Source organism: Littorina saxatilis, linkage group LG14 (genome assembly GCF_037325665.1).
Source record: "Littorina saxatilis isolate snail1 linkage group LG14, US_GU_Lsax_2.0, whole genome shotgun sequence".
NCBI lineage: Eukaryota > Metazoa > Mollusca > Gastropoda > Littorinimorpha > Littorinidae > Littorina > Littorina saxatilis.
This window is the reverse complement of record NC_090258.1, coordinates 37,458,195-37,482,350: the sequence shown is the minus strand read 5'-3', so window position 1 is coordinate 37,482,350 and position 24,156 is coordinate 37,458,195. Positions and strand designations below refer to the sequence as shown.

The window sequence follows — 24,156 nt, the reverse complement described above, 5'->3', positions numbered from 1 at the left end:
AGGTCAAAACAGTTCTGATTTTCACAGTGCCTGTTCTGACCCACAAGAATAATGGAGCATGGAAACTTATTGCTACTGTCCCCAGCACCTGCTCAAAATCGGTGAATGAAAAATTAGAAGGGCAGTGAAGTGAATGTGGTATTATTGTTACAGCGGACATTGCTGTGCATATTTTCTGTACTGAAATACTGGGCAAATTATACAATGAAACCGTCCTTATTTTTAAAACATTGCTTTGTTGGTTGTTTCAGTTGACGTACGACTACAAGTTTGACTTTGAAGACGACCAGCACAAGATTCCCTGCATGTGTGGAGCCGCGTACTGCCGGAAGTGGATGAACTGAGCTGAGCATTCCACCACCACTACATGTGGCTCTTACACAGTAATCTTGGCCTGGCGTCGGCGTCACCAGAGCGACATCTTTATCGAACTGACATCAATACTGGCGTGACATTATTAAACTGACATCACAGCTGTATCAGCGTGAAACTTAACCCAATTGCGACAATCACCAGACTGACATCTTTACCAGACTGACATCATTACTGGTGTGACATCATCGAACTGACATCACAGCTGTGAATTAACTTACCCAATTGCGACATTTTAAACTTTTGCTTCAGAGCTGTAATGAATCTCCGTTCATGAGACGTCATGCTCTGATCTGAGGAAAAAACAACAGTTAAAACAGTGAATATGGACAACTTGCTGCGGCTCGAAGCGGAGAGACGACATTGCAAAGGCAGCACCCTGCAAACGCTGATAAAAATGTGTGTGTGTTAAGTGCTCAGGTGACACTAGTGATTGGTAAACTCCCCACTACTCACTCATGTCGCCAGCACGGACAGCGGTGATGCAGGGCTGTGACTACTTTCAGCAGGCTTAACTTGACGGTGTAATGACAGCTAAATATCACAATTCATGAGACAGTTTTCATCGCCATAACTCATTTCTTACTATGCACATCACTTCCATTGACACCATGTGAATAAAACTGACCGAAAGACTTGAATATTGTGCGCTTCTGTGCGTGCTCATTGCAAGAAACTTAACAAGATACGGATGCTTCTCACTTTTCGGTCAAAAGCATGAGCTTCTCACTTCTCTGTGAAAGTAAAGAAAGTGTATCACTTATATGGGTTGTCTCAGACTGGACAGAAACTCTTTGCTTCTCAGTACTGGACATGTGAAGGAATGGGAAAGAGAAGAATTCAGTTGATGACAAGCTTACAGAGACAAATACTGTGTGGAAGGTGTGGTTGGAGAAGGAATATAGGATGGTGATGGTTTGCGAGAAGCATGAACAAGATGTGCAAAGAGGTACACTGAGACTAAAGAAAATTGATGTAGTTTCGCTACACCCTCAGAGGTGCAAAGCTGAAAAGCAAAAGAATATGATTTGGAAGCGTCGAAGAAAAGAAGTTTTGTGAAGTAAGACGGTGAGCTGAGATTGGAGGATATGAAAGAAAAGTGTAATGAGAAGTAGAGGTGTACCAAGGAGAGAAGCTGTACTGTAACAGAAGGCAGGATGTACTGAGAAGAAAAGATGTACCGAGAAGTAGAGGTGTACCTAGAAGTAGAGGTTACTGAGGAGAGAAGCTGTACTGTAACAGCAGGGAAAGTGTACAAAGAAGTAGAAATGTACTGAGAAGTAGAGGTGTACTAAGAAAGCGTGTCTTGAAGAAAAGAAAATGTATTGAAAAGTTACAGCAAATGCACAGAGACACAGACATGAGAGAAAGCTGTGCTAATACTGAAGGCAAGCACTGGTTCTATATGATGGCAGCAGATTCCAATGTATAAAATGTTTGACTTGTTGGCTCTACGTGTGCTGTGTGTGCGTTTCTATTTTTTCACAACTACCAGGCATAACTGTGTGTCTTTTTTGTTTGTTCCCAGATATATTAGTCGATACAAACAGTGTATGCAGACACAGTGTTCAGTCTCTCTGCTAAATTTGGTGATCTAAATTCTCTATATATTCACACACCATAATGTGTACAGATGTACTTTGCATTGATTTGTTGTACATATATTGTCGATTGTAATAATGTATGTTGTGACACGCGTGTAAGCTACGGTGGCAAAGACTGGGACTTCTCTTTTGTGATGTTTGATGTGAACAGGAAAACAGTTTCAGGAAGATTTTCTAATCTCTATTTTGTTTTCAGTTTCTGTGTAAAGTGTCAGACAAAAATGTCAATATTTCTTTGTAGTTTCCTATAAATAAGCTTTTTCTTGATATTTCTGTTCCAGTTCTTTTTTAAACTTCAGAAAAAAAAAACTTTCTCAATATTTCTCCCCCTGATCTTTGTCAAGCTTCAGGAAAACTTTCTCAACATTTTCTCTCTAGTTCTTTGTCAAGCTTCAGGAAAACTTTCTCAACATTTTCTCTCTAGTTCTTTGTCAAGTTTCAGGAAAACTTTCTCAATATTTCTCTTCCCGTTCCTTGTAAAGTTTCTGGAGAACTTTATAAATATTTCTCGTCCAGTTGTGTGTAAATTCCCGTTCTTCCTCTCCCCTGATTTGCTGAATGTTGAGCATAAAGTGAGTGTATAGACAGCGTACCAGACGTGTGATCATAATGGTGACCCCTGTACAAAGCAAGGTCAGTGTCATTACTCTGTGTCATAATTTGCTGTATAGTGCATGCTGGTAGTGCAGTGGTGAACCTAGCGGTAGTCATACTGATTCTCTCTTCTTCTCTTTGCTGAGGAATGTTTTCATCACACAGGTTAGGTAGTGCAGTGGTGAACCTAGCGGTAGTCATACTGATTCTCTCTTCTTCTCTTTGCTGAGGAATGTTTTCATCACACAGGTTAGGTAGTTTTATTGTTAGCAAGCGATTTTCAGTTCAGACCCTTTTTCTGTCTGTAAATATCTCTTCAGGATGAGATTGAGATGTTGTACATCTTAAAATAGACAAGTTTCTTTTGGAAGGAAATGGGGAATGTTATTGTTACGCGTACATGACCTAGAAACAATATTTTGTAATTGTTTCTTTTTTTGTCACAGATCTGACCAAGTTGATGAAACTTCTGTTTATCCTCAACATTATATCATTAGTGTTAGAAAAGTTATGGACCGTTAACATTTGTGAACTATCTTCTGCAGGCAACCAGTTAAAATTAAATGGTTTAGCATTAGCAAGGCAGTGTTCACAGCTTTTCTGTTCAAAATGAAAAGAAAAATCCTCTTGCAACAATATGAAATGTAATGCTCATTCTTGCAGTGCTTCTACATTTCCATTCAATATCTTGGGTGTTTGCCAGTAATTACCTTTTCTGGTAGCTTTTCCTTCAAGCATATTCTTCTCAAAACACAGTTTCTATATCAAAAAGTGATGGAAATCACATTGGTTTTCTGTTTCTTTCACCTCTTTCCAAAAACTGTACGTCTTATCAAAAAGCTGTTTCCTTATCAAAATTTTACCCCGCATCAAAAGACAAATGTCCTACTGAAGTAATCTCGTTTCTAAAGAACAGTCTGTCATTGTCAATGTTCTTTCCATAGCATTTTTTTCTGTGTGTTCTTCGTTCTACGACAGGCGTCCCTTCAGAGGAGGGAACACTGTACTCTCTGTTGCTCAGCATCCAACTAAACTCTCATTTATTTTTTGTTTGTTTTGTTGTTTAAATTTCAGGGCTGCGATCTCCAAGCAATACCCAGTTTGTTGTAGCTTGCCGTTACAACGCAAAGGTCTAAGGAAACGTTTTCAGTCAGAAAACTTTCCACAGCTGATAAATCCATTTGTTTTTGCCAACTTCTGGAGCACTCAGACTTTCACAAGGAGCACTCGTGAATATTTAACGTGGGAGGAGAGTAATAGTAGTAGATTTACTGTGTAAATAGAAATATGTAGTTAAAACTCTTCGGTTAGTAGTAGAAAAGGTACCGTGTAAATAGAATTTTGTAGTTAAAACCTTAAGGGTTATCGCATTTCTTGTATATATTATAATGTGGCGTAGAGTTGAAGATCTCAGCGGCATCGAGTGTGAACGTCCACCTTGGTAGCGAGAAGTTTATCGTGTACATATTGATCAGCCAGTTTGTGCCAGGGGCGTTATGGAGATTGTTTTTGGCAAGTGTTCGGTAAAGGCAACTTATATGTCATTGTAATATCGTTACCTCATGTATCATTTCACTATCACCCAGAGAAGGAGTACAGATTTCTGTGCGCACTTTTTTTTAAATTTTTATGCATGAATGTCTCTATCCCCAACCATTATCCCTTTCATCGGTTAATGTCTTCTTTTTGTACTGTCGTCAGTAGCTCAGAATGTTACACATTAGTGCAAAATTCATTGCACTGTTACGTTGCTATTTATTGTCATAGCAGGTGTGTCACTTCCATTTTGTTTTCTGTTTTGGATACTTTTGATTTTTTTCCCCTAAAATTATTTCCTAAATGCTTGATTGAATTGACTAAAAATATATTAAATCTTTGATAACATTTTAAATGTGTGTTTGTGTCTGTTTTTGTTATGCTTTGAATGACAGATTCCCAAACATAATTATGTGTCAGAGAAATCCCTTAAAAAAAACGTGCTGCTCAATAGGAAGGTTTCCGCCAGTTGTCTCTCTGAGGTTTTGGGTGCGTGCCCCTTGCGGGGGCAAAAAACATCGAGGTCACAAGCAGGGTCAAGGGGAAGGTCGGCTGGGCGGACAGGAGTATGACGGCTTACTAGTGCCAAAACCTGGTGTTACCCATTATCACGTGATAATTACTAATTAACGCTGTCAGTTACTGTTTTCATCTGTTAGCTACTAATTTTCACGGGAAAATTACTAATTTTTAGTTTCGGCACTAGCAATCCGTCAGGAAGTGAGCCAAAACTAAAAATTAGTTGAAAGTTAGTAATTTTTCCGGAAAAATTAATTTTCCGGGGAAAATTAGTAATTAACACGTGAAAATGGTAATTGATAATTACAATTATGAGGTTTTGGCACTAGTAAGCCGTCATACAGGAGACTACAATAGGAAGGTTTCCGCCAGTTATCTCTCTTTGAGGTTTTGGGTGCTTAGAGAGTACCGTACCCCTTGCAGGGGCAAAAAACATCGAGGTCACAAGCAGGGTCAAGGGGAAGGTCGCTGGGCGGACAGGAGACTATTGACTGATTTTTCGTCCGACTTTCAGCAGACTTCTGAACTATTTTTGTCAGTTCAAAATCGCTGAAAACATTATGCAGTGTGAACAGCCAAGTGGCAGACTGATTCTCAACAGACTTCTACAGTCTTGGCCAATGAGTGATAACACGGCAAGCCAATGAAACATGGCCTCCAACGAGAGAACACGTGGGAATAAGTCCCTTCAAACTCGATGAGAAAGTTTAACTGATCAGCTGGGGTTTCAAAACAGCTGAGAGTCGGTTGGAAATCGGGGGAATTTTTCACAGGGCCCACTGTTGAGTGATTGCCTTGCCAACTTCAAAGCAACTTCTACCTGTTAAACCTTGGTCGAAAATCAACCATATAAAGTGCACTTTATGCAGCTTGCCCTAAAGCAGAGGTATGCTTTGACTGATTTCTTCTTGACAAGGTTCTACTGCACAATCCTTTCCAGGAAAGGGGAAAAAAACAACCAAGCAATATTTGCTCACACACATTCCAAAGACGTCAAATCTTTAATTTAAACTGTTGTAACTTTTGTAATTTTATTGATTTTTATCGCAAAATATGGCACAATTGGCAAATACTGACTGATCTAACAACACAGTCACATGTATTACACGTCCATTCTCTCTCAGTGTCTAACACACAGTCACATGTATTACAGGTCCATTCTGTCTCAGTGTCTAACACACAGTCACATGTATTACACGCCCATTCTCTCTCAGTGTCTAACACACAGTCACATGTATTACATGTCCATTCTCTCTCAGTGTCTAACACACAGTCACATGTATTACACGTCCATTCTCTCTCAGTGTCTAACACAGTCACATGTATTTCACGTCCATTCTCTCTCTGTGTCTAACACACAGTCACATGTATTACACGTCCATTCTCTCTCAGTGTCTAACACAGTCACATGTATTACACGTCCATTCTCTCTCAGTGTCTAACACACAGTCACATGTATTACACGTCCATTCTCTCTCTGTGTCTAACACACAGTCACATGTATTACACGTCCATTCTCTCTCTGTGTCTAACACACAGTCACATGTATTACACGTCCATTCTCTCTCTGTGTCTAACACACAGTCACATGTATTACACGTCCATTCTCTCTCAGTGTCTAACACACAGTCACATGTATTACACGTCCATTCTCTGTCAGTGTCTAACACACAGTCACATGTATTACACGACCATTCTCTGTCAGTGTCTAACACACAGTCACATGTATTACACGTCCATTCTCTCTCAGTGTCAAACACACAGTCACATGTATTACACGTCCATTCTCTCTCAGTGTCTAACACACAGTCACATGTATTACACGTCCATTCTCTCTCAGTGTCTAACACACAGTCACATGTATTACACGTCCATTCTCTCTCAGTGTCTAACACACAGTCACATGTATTACACGCCCATTCTCTCTCAGTGTCTAACACACAGTCACATGTATTACACGCCCATTCTCTCTCAGTGTCTAACACACAGTCACATGTATTACACGTCCATTCTCTCTCTGTGTCTAACACACAGTCACATGTATTACACGTCCATTCTCTCTCAGTGTCTAACACACAGTCACATGTATTACACGTCCATTCTCTCTCTGTGTCTAACACACAGTCACATGTATTACAGGTCCATTCTGTCTCAGTGTCTAACACACAGTCACATGTATTACACGTCCATTCTCTCTCAGTGTCTAACACACAGTCACATGTATTACACGTCCATTCTCTCTCAGTGTCTAACACACAGTCACATGTATTACACGCCCATTCTCTCTCAGTGTCTAACACACAGTCACATGTATTACATGTCCATTCTCTCTCAGTGTCTAACACACAGTAACATGTATTACACGACCATTCTCTCTCAGTGTCTAACACACAGTCACATGTATTACACGTCCATTCTCTCTCAGTGTCTAACACACAGTCACATGTATTACACGCCCATTCTCTCTCAGTGTCTAACACACAGTCACATGTATTACATGTCCATTCTCTCTCAGTGTCTAACACACAGTCACATGTATTACATGTCCATTCTCTCTCAGTGTCTAACACACAAACATGCATGCACACATCTAGACCCAAACATTCTTGAGTCTACCTCAAGTTTCTTCAGAACATACTCATGGGAGTGCATGCGACTTGCATGCAACCCTGCTAACAGTTCAGATCTCTTTGATTCTGTGTCACTGTCCACACACATTCAGTGATGTGTCTCTTTTTTCCTGTCTGTACTTCTCACATATATGTCACTACATGTATTTGCACTCTCTCCCGTACACACACACACAGACTGTCCTAAGTCTTCTTTCCACTTTCTTCAGCATAAAGTTGTATCTGAAACAGAAAAAGATAGAAAGATAGCTTCGAAAACTTGCAGAACAAAAATCTACAGAAAATTTACAACTACAAAAAAACGCAGAAAAGATTCAACAATTTCAGAGTGTCTGTCAGTTTTTGAATCAATTTACTGTGAGCTTCCTGAGTAAGACATTTATGCATGATACATGCATGCATACTGCAGTATCTGAACCATGAATCTTCTGAACCCAGGATTACAGTGTTTACACACAACACAAATTAAAAAAGAAAAACCGAACAACCACCTAGCAACGCTGTTAGGCCCAGCCCCTTCTGTTTAAAGGCCCAGCCCCTTCTGTTTAAAGGGCCAGCCCCTTTTGTTTAAAGGCCCCGCCCCTTCTGTTTAAAGGCCCAGCCCCTTCTGTTTAAAGGCCCAGCCCCTTCTGTTTAAAGGCCCAGCCCCTTCTGTTTTAAAGGCCCAGCCCCTTCTGTTTAAAGGCCCCGCCCCTTCTGTTTAAAGGCCCAGCCCCTTCTGTTTAAAGGCCCAGCCCCTTCTGTTTAAAGGGCCAGCCCCTTTTGTTTAAAGGCCCCGCCCCTTCTGTTTAAAGGCTCAGCCCCTTCTGTTTAAAGGCCCAGCCCCTTCTGTTTAAAGGCCCAGCCCCTTCTGTTTAAAGGCCCCGCCCCTTCTGTTTAAAGGCCCTGCCCCTTCTGTTTAAAGGCCCAGCCCCTTCTGTTTAAAGGCCCCGCCCCTTCTGTTTAAAGGCTCAGCCCCTTCTGTTTAAAGGCCCAGCCCCTTCTGTTTAAAGGCCCCGCCCCTTCTGTTTAAAGGCCCAGCCCCTTCTGTTTAAAGGCCCAGCCCCTTCTGTTTAAAGGCCCAGCCCCTTCTGTTTAAAGGCCCAGCCCCTTCTGTTTAAAGGCCCAGCCCCTTCTGTTTAAAGGCCCAGCCCCTTCTGTTTAAAGGCCCAGCCCCTTCTGTTTAAAGGCCCAGCCCCTTCTGTTTAAAGGCCCCGCCCCTTCTGTTTAAAGGCCCCGCCCCTTCTGTTTAAAGGCTCAGCCCCTTCTGTTTAAAGGCCCAGCCCCTTCTGTTTAAAGGCCCAGCCCCTTCTGTTTAAAGGCCCCGCCCCTTCTGTTTAAAGGCCCTGCCCCTTCTGTTTAAAGGCCCAGCCCCTTCTGTTTAAAGGCCCCGCCCCTTCTGTTTAAAGGCTCAGCCCCTTCTGTTTAAAGGCCCAGCCCCTTCTGTTTAAAGGCCCCGCCCCTTCTGTTTAAAGGCCCAGCCCCTTCTGTTTAAAGGCCCAGCCCCTTCTGTTTAAAGGCCCAGCCCCTTCTGTTTAAAGGCCCAGCCCCTTCTGTTTAAAAGCCCAGCCCCTTCTGTTTAAAAGCCCAGCCCCTTCTGTTTAAAGGCCCAGCCCCTTCTGTTTAAAGGCCCAGCCCCTTCTGTTTAAAGGCCCAGCCCCTTTTGTTTAAAAGCCCAGCCCCTTCTGTTTAAAAGCCCAGCCCCTTCTGTTTAAAGGCCCAGCCCCTTCTGTTTAAAGGCCCAGCCCCTTCTGTTTAAACAGTTGGACTCACCATCTCAGACCTGACCAGGCTTTTACACAGGACAAGATCACCATCTCAGACCTGACCAGGCTTTTACACAGGACAAGATCACCATCTCAGACCTGACCAGGCTTTTACACAGGACAAGATCACCATCTCAGACCTGACCAGGCTTTTACACAGGACAAGATCACCATCTCAGACCTGACCAGGCTTTTACACAGGACAAGATCACCATCTCAGACCTGACCAGGCTTTTACACAGGACAAGATCACCATCTCAGACCTGACCAGGCTTTTACACAGGACAAGATCACCATCTCAGACCTGACCAGGCTTTTACACAGGACAAGATCACCATCTCAGACCTGACCAGGCTTTTACACAGGACAGGCTTTTACACAGGATAAGATCACCCCTCCACTTGGACACATACGGAAATGTACAGCCTGACAGCTCTATGCAAACAAGACCGGTTTTTTTGTTCATTTTATTCTGTAATGAACACCTATGTCAATCTGCATAATCAATTCATCAAAAATGCCCGCTCTGCACAGGGAACTGTCAGGCTGTACATTTTGAGTATGTGTCCCTGCCGACTGCGTGCCCACCTGTACCGCCTTGGGGTGTCGCACACACCTGACTGCTCATGTGAGACAGGCCCACAGACCCCAGAGCACATCCTGCAGTCCTGCCCCCTATGCTAAGACGCACGGACACAGCACTGGCCGCATGGAGCTACTCTAGCGGAGAAACTCTGGGGCACCAAACAAGACCTGGACACGACCACAAACTTCATAACCCATGTTAGACTGGAAATGTGAGACCTGATCTAGGAACGCTGAAGAAAAAGAAGAAGTATGTGTCCAAGTGGAATGCTCTCACTCTGTGTGGACGCCTCAACAGACCTGTGGTGCTTAACATCATCGCTGACGAGCATTGGACCCTTACGGTTTACACTACAACTGGACCGTAGAAAAATGAGTGAAAAAGTGTGCACTCACCTTGAAGAGATGTGACTTGAGAGACTTGAGGGGGATGAGGTGGGGGTCTGACAGCTGTTGTTCCGATTCCTCGGCCTCCACCCAGGGAAAGTCCTGTCACACACACACAGATACGCTTAAACCCTCGGCCTCCACACAGGGAAAGTCCTGTCACACACACACAGATACGCTTAAACCCTCGGCCTCCACACAGGGAAAGTCCTGTCACACACACACAGATACGCTTCAACCCTCGGCCTCCACCCAGGGAAAGTCCTGTCACACACACACAGATATGCTTCAACCCTCTTGTAAGACCTCAAAAAATCTGAGAAAATCGGCTCTTAAAAAGGAGGGAGTCTTAAAATTGGGGTGATTTACAGAGGTTAAGAACAGAAAGGCAGAAAACAAGGTCTTAAGAAGGAGAGTCTTAAATTGGGGGTTCCACTGTAGATACAGAGACACCAACACCCAGTTTCAGAGATTTTGAAAAAAGGAAGACATTAATTCCACCCACGCCCACACATAGCTTCACAGACAGAGCACTGCATTCCATTCCAGTTTTGCCTTTCATGAACTGGTGTTGTCAGTGTGTTTTGCCGGGCATCTCTCAATAGTTATATATACTGTTCAAAAAAAGAAACGCATAGTTGCTACTTGCCAAATTTGTTTTATTTTTCGAAAAAATTAACAGAAAATCCAATATTTAGATTATTTGTTTGAAATTTGGTATGGACACAGTTGAATGCACACACAGTTCATTTGCATCTTCAAATCAATCAGTCAATCAATACGATTGGGTGCCGAGGCTGTCAAGTCAGTAGGGGGTGTGACTGCCTTGAGCAGCAACAACTGCCCGGCACCTTCTGGGCATGGACTGGATCAGATGCTGGATATCTTGCTGTGGGATGGTGTCCCACTCCTCCTGAAGTGCCTGCAATAGATCGCGGTGATTTGCCGGCGCTTCTTCTCGCCTGCGCACACGTCTGTCCAATTCACCCCAGAGGTGTTCTATCGGGTTCATGTCTGGCGACATGGATGGCCAGGGAAGCACCTGGACATGGTGGTCGGTGAGGAACTGGGTGGTGAGTCGTGCTGTGTGCGGGCGAGCGTTGTCCTGCTGGAATATGGCATCCTGGTCAGCCAGAAGAGGAAGGGCGTGTGGGCGCAGAATTTCCTCCACGTATCGCTGGGCAGTTATGCGCCCTTGGGTGCTCCTTCCAGCGGTATTGATCGCCCCCCACACCATGACGCCTCCACCACCATGAACGGGTGCCTCATCCACACAGTTGGGCGCGTAACGTTCGTTTACTCTCCGGTAGACCCTCCTCCGACCATCATGTCGCTGGAGCAGGAAGTAGGACTCGTCGCTGAACCACACGTGTCTCCAGTGATTCCGGACGGTCCAGCGAAGGTGCTGGTTGCCCCACTGCACTCGGTTCTGGCGATGGCGGCGGGTGAGGACAGCTCCTCTGTGAGGTCTGCGAGCTCTCAAACCAGCTTCATGCAGGCGGTTCCGCACGGTCTGATCCGATAATCGGTGTGGCCCGGGGAGAGCCTGGACAGAAGATGAGGCCGACAGGAAACGATACCGGAGGTGGCGGAGCCGTATGAAGCGGTCGTGAGCAGCAGTTGTCGCCCTTGGTCTTCCCGCTCGTGGCAAGTCAGCAACGGAGCCAGTGGCTTGAAACCTGACCCACAGTCTACTGATGGTGCTCTGGGACACGTGGAAGTGGCCTGGCGATTGCACTTTGACTTTGGCCTGCTTGTAAACGAGCCAATGCAATTTGGCGGTCTTCTCTGCTCAATCGGGCCATCTTTCGTCGCTGAATTGTCGTCTGATTTCTTTGTGGCGAACAATCCGCTTTTATGGGTTTTGGAAGACATGGTGAGAGCTCAATATTCCCCGAGTTTCACGAGATTACACTGAAGCATGACGAGTGGTCATGCCAAATGAGCAATTTTGACATTGTAGCCACTGATAACGCATGCGTCACGTGCAGAGCTCACTTGTGGCAATGGACGAAAGGTCGACGACCAGATAAACATTTTCTGCAGTTTGGTGGATATCCTTGTAGCCATATAACTAAATTAACCAAATATTACAAGCTATGCGTTTCTTTTTTTGAACAGTATATATTGCAATGCATGCCACAATTTACAAGACAGAAGAAAGGATAAATGAGAGAATTAGAAAATGTGTGTGCTCCCCACCCCAAGTATATAATTATGCTACTCTTTGCACTCTGAAAAACATGTGCATGCTGCATTTAAAGAAACCCCCTGAAAAACATGTGCATGCTGCATTTAAAGAAAAAGGAAACCCAACATCTCAAAGCACGGCACAATATATAAGACGGCAGAAGACAACACAGTAAACAAAACATCCTAAATGTGCCACAATAAAAGAACACAAAATAATGAAAGATAAAGACCAAGGTAATCCCCAAGTACATACACATATATATACAACACTTTACAAAATATATACAAACAGAGTATATCGAAATATATACAAACAGTAGAGTATATCGTATTTACATACATATTATGCCAAGGTCTACTAGTAGAAGTCATTGATGGTGCGTATGTAAAGCTTGTTTTGCGTTTATATAATTATAAAATTCAAAATAGTGTAGATAATGTCAGTAACATATAAGAAAGAAAAAAGATCTTACGGGATTCATGTTCATGAAAATTGTTAGCTGCATGTGAATAAAACAAAAAAAGCTTACCTCACGGCCCTCCTATACAAGTCTCACAAACTTGTATATATAATATACCACAGGAGAAAAAAAAGTAGCTCGCGCGCGCTCACCCAAATCCGCGCGAAGTGCCACATGATATTAGCCCCAGACAACACATAGGCGGATAATACATGTATGTCAATAGTATGAAACAAAACATGCCACAATTTACAAGACAGAAAAAAGGATAAATGAGAGAATTAAAAAAGGTGTTTGCTCTTCAAGTAAATAATAATACCACACCTTACAGATCTGAAAAACACATGCATGCTACAGTTAAATCAACAGGAAACCCAACATCTCAAAGCACAGCACAATCTATAAGAGGATAGAAGATAACACAGTAAACAAAACATCATAATCAATGTGTCACAATAAAAGAACACAAAATATTGGAAAAAAAGACAAAGGTAATCCCTAAGTACACTGATATATACATGTACAACACTTTACAAAATATATATACAAACAACAGAGTATATACAGTCGTATTTAAAAACATATTATAGGCATGCGTATGGTGCGCATGTGAAATTTGTTTTGCGTTTATATAATTCAAAATAGTGCAATTAATGCCTGTAATATAAAAGAAAGAAAAAACGGTCTTTCAATACATGTTCATGCAAATTGTTAGCTGCATGTGAAGAAAACAAAAAGCCTACCTGACCACGACTTTTCACTGGTATCATTGCAGCGCCATACATCAGTAATCCAATAGCAGCACACAAGTCGATTTGAAAGTTTTTCAACACAGTTTTTCACTATTGTTCTCACAAACTTGTATATATACCACAGGAAACAAAACTCGTCGATCCGACGACAATTTAACGTTTGTTTCATTATCGCAAACAAAACAGAACAGACAAAACGAAACAAAACAACACAGCACAACAGTTGGGGTTGTTATTTCTCTGAGATGCTTAAGAAAAAAAAAGATGACGTGCATTGTAATGGAATAGAGTGGGTGTAATTTCAAACTAAACGGTTCAAATGTGAGTGTAAACACACTCTTTACGCGGGATCACATTCCCTCACACGCATATGAACACACACACACACACACACACACACACACACACACACACACACACACACACACAAACTATGTACATTTTTAGAAAGAAAAACAAAACAAAAACACAATGTACATTGTTAGAAGAAGAAAAAAAACAATATGTACAATTTTAGAAGAAAAACAAACAACAAAAAACAATGTTTTAGAGCTGTTATTGTGTCAATATGCTAAAGGCCTCAATGACTTTTTATCATTCTTGTTTAGGATTTTGTTTTTGGCGGGGTGTCAAGCAGCATCGGTGAGGTCTTAATTTGTTGCTCTTTCATTAACTGGCAAAGTTGCTGTCCCTTGTTTTTCATGCCCCAAACTCTCCTTTTCAGGTTGTTGACGTCAGAATGTAGTTTTTCGCCGCCTTGCTCACCCATCAAACCAAGCCCCATCCCCCACCTTTCCATAAACTCTACACAATGTGCTTCAAGTATGTGCTGCTTTGGGATGACATTAACGTTGTCAAGGCACACGTTACCTCTGTAGAACTCCATGTATTCAGAAATAGCTACTTGGATGCCAGGAAGGTCATCTTTCCCAACTGGTTTTGTGTGTGACACAAGCCTGTGCACACTGGAGTAAAGACTGTTCAAACGGGTGTGTTTGTCTTTGATTTGACCTGCAAGGGTGTGCACGCCATAGTCATCTGTCAGGATAAATGCCCTTCTTTCTACGCTGTCTGCTACGGCAGTAATCACTTCATCTTTAATGTATTTGTTGCAGTGATTCCCATTGAAGCTGCCACCAAAAAAGGCCTGAGGTGTTATGCTATGCTTATTCAAAATCTCAGTAACCCCTGCAACTGTTGGTCCTTCAGATCTGTCGAAGACTGGAAACGTTTTCAGATTAAGTTTCCCTTCTTCTCGGAGATTATACATGTTTTTGACACACCTTCTGAATGCTTCGGTAGTGTTGTCAATCACCACCAAACGCTCTTCACTCAGTTTTATTTTAGAAAGGGCATCTGCTATTTGCTTGTCAAGCTGGTGACACTCATTTGCAAGAAGATCGTGGTGTTTGTTCACAATACCAAGGAGCAAATGAAGGTAAGGCGGCGCTACATGACTCACTTTGACGTCCCATATTGGAGCACGAATGACGTTGTAGTGGTCTTTGGCATGTTTTTTGTCACTGCCAGATTCTTGGTACCCTATGAGGTCTTCTTTCATGTTTCTTAACGTTCTTTTGGGGGCTTTTTCTCTTGGACTCCATTGCATTTGCGTTTTGGAAGTCTTGCACCAAAGACATGGATAACTACTCTGGGCTCCTGACAGTCCATACATTTTTGACTGGAAATCATAATCCCCAAACATAAACACTCGCAGCCTTTTTCCTTTCCACATCATGCCGTTGACAGCACTAACTCCCTCTTTAATAGTGCTGCCTAAAATCTTTTCAAGGTTTTCAGCAGAATCTTTGGCTTCAGTCATCACAACCAACTTTGAGTTCGCATTTGGATTGTGGAGATTTGCTACTTCAAGAACAACTTTAAAACTCCCCCCTCCATGGTCACCCCCGATTTTAACCCAAATTTCATTTTCTGGCAAGGTGTTGTTATGCCATGTTAGCATGTTCTTCTTGTCGTACTGGTCTAAGAGATCAGTTACAAACTTGGGCCAGCTGACAATAGAAGACACGGGAATGCCCCTAACTTCCTCTTTCTTTGTCGCTTTGTTGATGCATGAGAGACGTAATGTGTAAACTTCTATTTTCCCACAAAGCACTCCCTCCTGAAATTCCCTCTCCTTTTTCTCACACTCCATTTTTATTCCCATTGCCTTGTTTAATTTTCGCAACTGCCTTTGTTTTGCCCAGCTAAGTGACAGTTTTGCTCTAATTTGAGCTGCTGATTTTGAAGAGACGCGTGCCTGTCCCAACCCAGCTGTTTTCAGAATGTCATCCCTTTTGCGCTTTGTAGTGTGCTTGAGTTCAGTGCTTTGTTGTTTTATTATGTCAGCTTCCGTGGAACCGGAAATTTCTTTTCTCAAGTTGGCAATTTCCTTTGCTCTTCTCTTCCTCATTGGAGTAGAAACTAGCGCTGATGACTTTTTAGCTCTCACAATTTTCTTTAGGACAAGTGGGTGTGCTTTTGTCTTACATATCAACGTCTTCTTGTCATCTGACTGTGCCAGTTTCACCCTAACTAAGCCAGTTAAATACTCTTCCTCTTGTTTTGTCAAAGGTGCTTGCAACTGTTCTATTGGGCGGAGTTGGGTTTGTGGTTTGTTTTTTGACGAAACAGTGTGAGTATCTGTTGCTTTCTGTGACTGAGATACAGACTTTGCAACAGGTGTTTTATCGCTTGTTTCTGCTGGGGCTTGGGTTTGAAATGATGTTGAAGCAGCTGACACGAGTGTGTCATTGCTAGTACTTACATCACTCTGAGTCGTACCCTTGCGAGATACCAGCAAGTCGAAAAGACGTTTTTTGACCACACGGCTTGCGGATTTTGTTTCAGGTGTTGAAGAACACTGTGGCTGAAAAGTTTCAACAATAGAAGTGCTTGTACAGGCATCAGTACTGTCAACACATGTGCTTTTTCTTTGCGGACTAGCAGCTTTTTCACTGGCTTTTTTTGTTTTTTTACGACAACCGGCCATTTGTTCGGCAAACGTTGTACACACACTACAGTCAGCTACTTCCACTTTGGAGTTGTATTGTGTCCACATCACTTTTGATTTTTCAATGTTACTATGCATTGCTTTTGAGAATCCTTGAGATGGAATGTTAGGTTTTTTTTGTTGGCTGAGACGAGAAGCGCATGTTGCACACAATGTACTTGAGAAAGTGGTGCCATTAGCTTCTTCAGAAACTTGAATACCGTGAAACTGAAACAACACTGATGCATAGTTTTTGCAATGTCTAATGATATGTTGTTTGTCCTTCGCTGCCTTTGATCTTCTGCCACAAATTCTGCACATAGCATTTAGCCTAAATATGTGGAGATCTTCCGTATGTTGCACTGCCGCCATTCTTAACTGAGACACCTTAAATCAATAAATAGAGTGACTACAAATTGAAAGAAATTGATAACAATAAACAAGCAAAACCATATACACTGATACAGACAGGCAAGAACATAAGCACAATTACAGTCACAACATTAAGTCAGGAATAAACACGTCACAAAAAAAAGGAGGGGGGGGACGCAAAACAAGCAATACAAAAAACAGAAAAGATGAAATGCACTAGAGTCGAGTGCCTGTTCCAAACCGTGCATGCATTGATGAGGCGCGTGGATTAACAAAACAAAACTGCTCCAAAATCAAACACACAAACATCCCACGCACTTATTCTCACTCTATGACACAGTTTAGACTAAGTACTTACTGACGGCAACATCAGAAACACAGTCGGTCGTTGGTATAAACATTGAGCGTGGTTACAAAGTGGTATACAATGCGCACATTCTGCTTCTTGGAAGTACAAACAAAGAACGACCTGCCGGTAGAGTCGATAGCAGTCTTACTTCAAAATCGAACAAACCGAATCATCCACTGACCTCTAGTTTGCACATACACAAAGCCTGAATATCAGAGTAACAATATACACAAGATGACGGTAATCCAACCTTCAAGTCACAGAAACCATTCGATTTAATACGAAGAAATACGATTTTTTTCACACCGGAAAACACAGCTGTACACAGTTCAAGACTATGCCTTTGTGCTCTGAGATTTCGGCGGGAGAGGTAAAGAGGTCACAGGCTCACAGCGCGCGCTGCGTCGGCTATAAAATTAGCCCTCCAGTTCCAAGCACAGTTGTGCTGAAATAGCAGAAAGGGCGACCGGATGAAATAGTGTGGGGGAAAATCGGCTCTTAAAAAGGAGGGAGTCTTAAAATTGGGGTGATTTACAGAGGTTAAGAACAGAAAGGCAGAAAACAAGGTCTTAAGAAGGAGAGTCTTAAATTGGGGGTTCCACTGTAGATACAGAGACACCAACACCCAGTTTCAGAGATTTTGAAAAAAGGAAGACATTAATTCCACCCACGCCCACACATAGCTTCACACAGAGAGAAAGAGAGAGAGACACACACATACACATGAACACACACACACACACACACACACAGAATCTCAGAGAGATAGTTACAGGCAGGCACCCCATCTACACAGTTCAGAGATAGAAAGAAAAAGAGAGACACACACAAACACATGTGCAAATATGCACACAAAACTCAAGGTGACTTCTGGAGGGGGTGAGCTAAGGGCAGTCTTAAAGATAACAGGATTGACGACCACAGTTCATCATGGTTGGAATAAACTCCACAAATATGTTCTTCCAGTAGGATGTACCTGTAAATGTTATTCTCACCCTGGTTGTAAGTTGTTCCCCTAAGGCTGCAGCTGCCGACTCCTTGGTGTGTACATGTATTGTCCAGCTGCAGTCTGTCAACCAACGAAAGATCCAAGTAAAAAAAATGCAATTCTTACGAAAGTGGTAACCGTGGTGAAAGCACACCCTTTGGACGAGCCAAAATGTGTTCCTTCATTGCGAGGCATGAAGGGGGATAGGGCACTGGCAGGTATGACGGGGGATAGGGCACTGGCAGGTATGACGGGGGATAGGGCACTGGCAGGTATGACGGGGGATAGGGCACTGGCAGGTATGACGGGGGATAGGGCACTGGCAGGTATGACGGGGGATAGGGCACTGGCAGGTATGACGGGAGATAGGGCACTGGCAGGTATGACGGGGGATAGGGCACTGGCAGGCATGAAGGGGGATAGGGCACTGGCAGGTATGATGGGGGATAGGGCACTGGCAGGTATGACGGGGGATAGGGCACTGGCAGGTATGACGGGGGATAGGGCACTGGCAGGTATGACGGGGGATAGGGCACTGGCAGGTATGCACATGCATGCACACATAAACGAACACACGCACACACACACACAAACACATTATCTCTCTGTCACACACTTACACATGCACACACACACACACACACACACACACACACACACTATGTCTCTCAGATGCGCACACACTGACCTGGAGGCAGAGGGTGTAGCAAGGAATCAGAAACGTTCAGCTTGAGAAGCAGAGCTCGCAGCGATTGCTCCAGGTGTAACAGGTACTCGTCATCTCTCACACTGCTCCTGTCAGCACACCAATCATCTATGTTACAGTGGAACCCCTTTTTAAGACCTCAAACAATCTAAAAAAATCAGGTCTTAAAGGGGAGGGAATCTTAAAATGGAGGTACATTTACATAGGTTCTCAACAAAAAATCTTTAAAAAAAAACTAGGGTCTTAAATCCTAAAAGGGTGGGTGGGGGTCCTCTGTATTGTTTGCAAAGTATTAACGCCAAAACAGAAATGATGATTTTTTTTACTTGGAAACTATCACAAGTTTACAAATAGTTGAATCTGTAGTAGCATCTCCTCAGTATGAGAAACGCTTGTCCGTTAAAAGAAGTGAGCACGCAGTGTCTCTCCTTTGTCCCCTTACTACAGAGAAAACAATTTAATTTAAATCCCTCAAAACCGGATGGCTTCCAATTCCATATAACAGCATGACTATTTATCTGACTTATTCCACGGTATCTCGGTCTCGAATAGCATTAACTGCTGAAGAGACGATAAACAATAATTACCAACCACAATACATGTATCTCACCAGCTCTACTAGCTTTTTTCCCCAGCTAAAATGGAACACTTGTACCACATTGCCAGGATTCCAACATTACATTCCACTTGGAAGATGGATGTTTTAACACAGGAATAATGCATCTTTTGACCAGAAGTGTATAAACTTAAATTTTTCACAAGGCTCACCCTATTTCAGCAGCTGTGGTCCCAATGTCGAAGACGAAACGCTCGAGGGGGTGTGTGTCAGGCGATGTCAGCACCACGTCCACTCTGCTCACCGCGCCCTGCACCAGTAAACACCTGACTGACCGGCTGACGCTGCTCACGTACTGGCTCACGTCAGGGTGAAGGCACACCTGCACACACACACCTGCATCGTTATAGAACAAGTACAGTTGAACCTGTCTATCACAACTACCCAAGGGACCAACCAAAATTGGTTCGAATAGACAGGTGGTGATTATGGAAAGGTGAATAATATAGGAAAGAACCTCAAGTTGGTTTCTTTTGGGCGGCCGTAGTGGGGAGGTGGTCGTTGTCAACAGGTGGTCGCCCGGGCAGGTTTGAATGACATTAGCACCTGACTGTCTAGCTGATCCTGTGGATATACCGTATTTTCCGGGTTACAAGGCGCTACAGCGCATAAGGCGCACCCCCTTCTTTTAACAAAAAATTGTAATCCAGTCACCCATTGGGCGCAAGGGGCCGATAGGGCACACCAAAATTGAAAAATTTGGGGGCTTGTCCGGGATCCTAGCATCTGTTGCTAGAAATTTCAGTCACCTCAACTTAGGCAAAGTCCTTTGTCCTTTTCCCTCAGCAAGTTCGATCGCTTTCAACTTGTATTCTGCATCGTAAGCAAGTCGCTTCGTCTTCGGCATGGTTGCTGTGTGACTGTGTGAGGGTGTGTCATGAAATCATGCAATTTCAAACTGCCGAGAAATGTGACGATCAGTGTGAGTTGTGTAAACAAGTGCTCACGGAATTTAAAAAAACGACTACCGGTATTCGAGATGGAGGCGAGTTCTTGTCACGTTTTGTTCCCCATGATTTTTTCCCAAATTATTTTTTTTCGTATTTCATACACGGATTAGGCGCTTTGTTATACAAGGCGCAGGGGTCAAACTCGAGGAAAAAAGTCGCGCCTTATGACCCGGAAAATACGGTAAGTTATTAGTTTACATCTAAAGAAGACGCACCAGTATTGTATCATAGAAGAATTGCTATTTGGTTTTATAAATCTTTTTGTCTTTGGGGAATTCCCTCAGAGAAATTCGGGTTGCTATCCCTGGGGGTAGCGTGCAGCGACAGAAATGTGCTACCCAATTTTATTTCCTACATGCGTTTTTTCATGTTATCCAATTTCTGAGACTTTCGCTGTGAGCTTGGGATCTTTACTGTATGCATGCGTGAACAGAGATGTTCGAGGAGAGTCTGCACAAAGTTGACTCTGGGAAATAAATTCCTCGCCGAACGTGGCAGTCGAAGCCATGCCGATAGCAACAGACTGGTTTCAAGCCAGCGCCACTACCGACTCCGCCCCATCTGAGTGACTTCTAGCGGTGGTGTACTGCTTTATACCTGAGTCTAACCATACATGCATACAAGGAGGCAAAAACATCGGAGCTGTTAGCATCAATTTAAAATGAAAGTTCACACATGAAAAGTTTGGATTGCCATTCATACCGAAATGCTCAAAATGTAGCCTACTTCCAAAATCAAATTGAGAATCGTTCTCCCTCTTTGACATCAGCATCATTGCTACATGATAAATCAGGCACACATAATTCTTCAACTTTAAAAAACAGCCACATCTGCTTACAAGTACAACCTTCACACATACAGTAACGTTTTGTTTTGTCAATAATTAAATGTTGCAATAACCTGCAATTCTTGGTTTTTGATTTTGAATTTTTAGAAAGTTAGCAGTCTATCTGTTTTTTTAATTGTTTTACACATGTATTGAATACCTGAACACATACCTGTACACATGTATTGAATACCTGAACACATACCTGTACACATGTATTGAATACCTGAACACATACCTGTACACATGTATTGAATACCTGAACACATACCTGTACACATGTATTGAATACCTGAACACATACCTGTACTCATGTATTGAATACCTGAACACATACCTGTACACATGTATTGAATACCTGAACACATACCTGTACTCATGTATTGAATACCTGAACACATACCTGTACACATGTATTGAATACCTGAACACATACCTGTACACATGTATTGAATACCTGAACACATACCTGTACACATGTATTGAATACCTGAACACATACCTGTACACATGTATTGAATACCTGAACACATACCTGTACACATGTATTGAATACCTGAACACATACCTGTACACATGTATTGAATACCTGAACAGGGACGTTGTATTTCTTCTTGCGACCGAACACCCCTTGTGGGTAGACGCCTCGGCAGTACAGCACGCTGTGGATTGCCACCTCCAGGAACTCTGACAGAATGTCTGCTGCAACTGAACACAAGCAGATGACGATGCAATCACTTTCAACAGAACATGGGTAATCATTTAATTGTATGAAACAAATCTTGGCCAAATAATGGAAAGAAAAACTTGTTGATGTTTTACTGTTGATATTCATTAGCTAATAAAAGTGTTCAAGACAAATTAACAAGTATCAAATGCTATACACCGTTCCTCCTCCTTTGCGTTCATGGGCTGAAACTCCCATGCACACTCAAGTCTTTTGCACAAGTGCCATGGGTTTTTACATGTATGACTGTTTTTACCCTGCCATTTAGGCAGCCATATGCCAATTTTGGAGGGATGCATGCTTGGTATTTTCCTGTTTCTAAAACCCACCGAACTCTGACATGGATAACATGATCTTTTACTTGCGCACTTGGTCTTATGCTTGCGTGTTTACACGAAGGGGGATCCTAAGGTACTAGCAGGTCTGCACATAAGTTGACCTCGGAGAAAAATCTCTACCCCAGATAACCCACCAGACTCGGCCGGAATTCCAAAACTCAACTTCTTATCAACTTGGCCATCATGCATATTCATACTGTTCAAAAGCTGCACCACAAGGGTCAATAAAGGTGAGCAATTTGATAAAATAAATGTTTAACAGCAACAACAACTAAATGATAAACATTTAAACAAAAATGTTAAATGACATCAATTACTTTGGCACATTATGTAAGCTTCTGCCAATGAATAAGGGTTAACACACATTCACAGACAAATACACAGATCAAAAAACAAACAAAAAGTCGCGCAAGGCGAAAATACAACATTTAGTCAAGTAGCTGTCGAACTCACAGAATAAAACTGAACGCAATGCAACGCAGCAAGACCGTATACTCGTAGCATCGTCAGTCCACCGTTCATGGCAAAGGCAGTGAAATTGACAAGAGCGGGGTAGTAGTTGCGCTGAGAAGGATAGCACGCTTTTCTGTACCTCTCTTCGTTTTAACTTTCTGAGCGTGTTTTCAATCCAAACATATCATATCTATATGTTTTTGGAATCAGGAACCGACAAGGAATAAGATGAAAGTGTTTTTAAATTGATTTAGAAAATTTAATTTTGATCATAATTTTTATATTTTTAATTTTCAGAGCTTGTTTTTAATCCAAATATACCATCTTTATATGTTTTTGGAATCAGAAAATGATGGAGAATAAGATGAACGTAAATTTGGATCGTTTTATAAAAAAAATATGTTTTTTACAGTTTTCAGATTTTTAATCTTCTTCTTCTTCTTGTTGCCGCTACACGTGGAGACCAGTCCAATTGAGAAATGTAGTGGTCATCTGCAGGGACGCCGCCGTGCCGTACAGCTTATCCTGGATGGGGGTCGGCTCCGGCCACATCTTCCTTCTCAACAACTGGAAGTTCCCGCAGTCTTGTAGGATGTGGTGGGTGTCCTGCTAAGTCATTAATTAATTTTTAAGCCACCAAGCTGAAATGCAATACCGAAGTCCGGGCTTCGTCGGAGATTGCTTGACCAAAATTTCAACCAATTTGGTAGAAAAATGAAAGCGTGACAGTGCCGCCTCAACTTTCACGAAAAGCCGGATATGACGTCATCAAAGACATTTATCAAAAAATGAAAAAAACGTCTGAGGATATCATACCCAGGAACTCTCATGTCAAATGTCATAAAGATCGGTCCAGTAGTTTAGTCTGAATCGCTCTACACACACACACAGACAGACAGACACACACACATACACCACGACCCTCGTCTCGATTCCCCCCTCTATGTTAAAACATTTAGTCAAAACTTGACTAAATGTAAAAAGAGAGAGAGAGAGAGAGAGAGAGAGAGAGAGAGAGAGAGAGAGAGAGAGAGAGAGAGAGAGAGATGAGACAGACACTCGGTGTATGTAGGAACAGGCTTGTACAGGACTCCGAGCTCAAGAATTCTTAATTCATTTGCATAAATTTATCAAGTCTGAATATTTCTTACAACACACACACACACACACACAAACACACACACACAGTGACACGCAGAATATGATCTAAAAGTAGCAAACAGATATTGTAATCTCTCTCCCCTACCTTCGGTTTCATGTGTTCCCTCCATGTCCCAAACCCCTGCCTCAAATGAATCACAGTCTGAGCTGAATACCGGAGCTTATAGCATCGTTTTCACTTGCGAAACCAAGCAGAAAGTGTCGTTCCTAAGTACCACACCCCTTTACCTGAGCCTTGCCAGAATGGTTATATACTCTCTTGAGTCTAGTGTCTACCAATTTGGGACGATCAATGCTTCC

The 24,156-nt window shown here is 42.6% G+C and overlaps 2 protein-coding genes across 10 annotated transcripts in view; one reads left to right on the top strand and one right to left on the bottom strand.

Moving 5' to 3' along the window:
* Window positions 1-4,461, top strand: part of LOC138947709 (histone-lysine N-methyltransferase 2C-like) — a 168,752-nt gene extending 164,291 nt beyond the window's left edge. For 7 of the 8 annotated variants that reach the window (XM_070319248.1, XM_070319250.1, XM_070319245.1 and 4 more), the window contains one exon: window positions 252-4,461. In XM_070319248.1, the coding sequence (XP_070175349.1) occupies window positions 252-344 (93 nt within the window). In that variant the 3' untranslated portion in view covers window positions 345-4,461. The remainder of the gene's footprint in view (window positions 1-251) is intronic. The other variant, XR_011449765.1, reaches the window with a different exon arrangement.
* Window positions 4,462-6,999: 2,538 nt separating this feature from the next.
* On the bottom strand, window positions 7,000-24,083 carry LOC138947706 (mitotic spindle assembly checkpoint protein MAD2B-like). Of its 2 annotated transcripts, none has more exons than XM_070319240.1 (7): window positions 23,942-24,083; window positions 21,767-21,885; window positions 19,554-19,723; window positions 18,768-18,874; window positions 18,087-18,160; window positions 9,982-10,074; window positions 7,000-7,477 (listed from the first exon to the last, which is right to left on the bottom strand). In XM_070319240.1, the coding sequence occupies exons 1-7, from the start codon at window positions 23,964-23,966 to the stop codon at window positions 7,439-7,441; spliced, it is 627 nt and encodes a 208-aa protein (XP_070175341.1). In that variant the 5' UTR covers window positions 23,967-24,083; the 3' UTR covers window positions 7,000-7,438. The 2 variants fall into 2 exon arrangements, 1 of the variants encoding a protein (XP_070175341.1); XR_011449764.1 differs by having other exon boundaries at window positions 7,422-7,477; window positions 9,982-10,236.
* Between the last annotated feature and the right edge of the window lie 73 nt (window positions 24,084-24,156).

What these genes read in the sequence shown, in the direction of transcription:
- LOC138947706 (XM_070319240.1), bottom strand. Translation starts at nt 23,966, where the DNA reads ATGGAGGGAACACATGAAACCGAAG. An exon ending in AATACAACGTCCCTGTTCAG is followed by an intron (nt 19,724 to 21,766) that starts GTATTCAATACA and finishes GTGTGTGTGCAG; the next exon opens with GTGTGCCTTCACCCTGACGT. An exon ending in GGGAACAACTTACAACCAGG is followed by an intron (nt 10,075 to 18,086) that starts GTGAGAATAACA and finishes TGTGTGTGACAG; the next exon opens with GACTTTCCCTGGGTGGAGGC.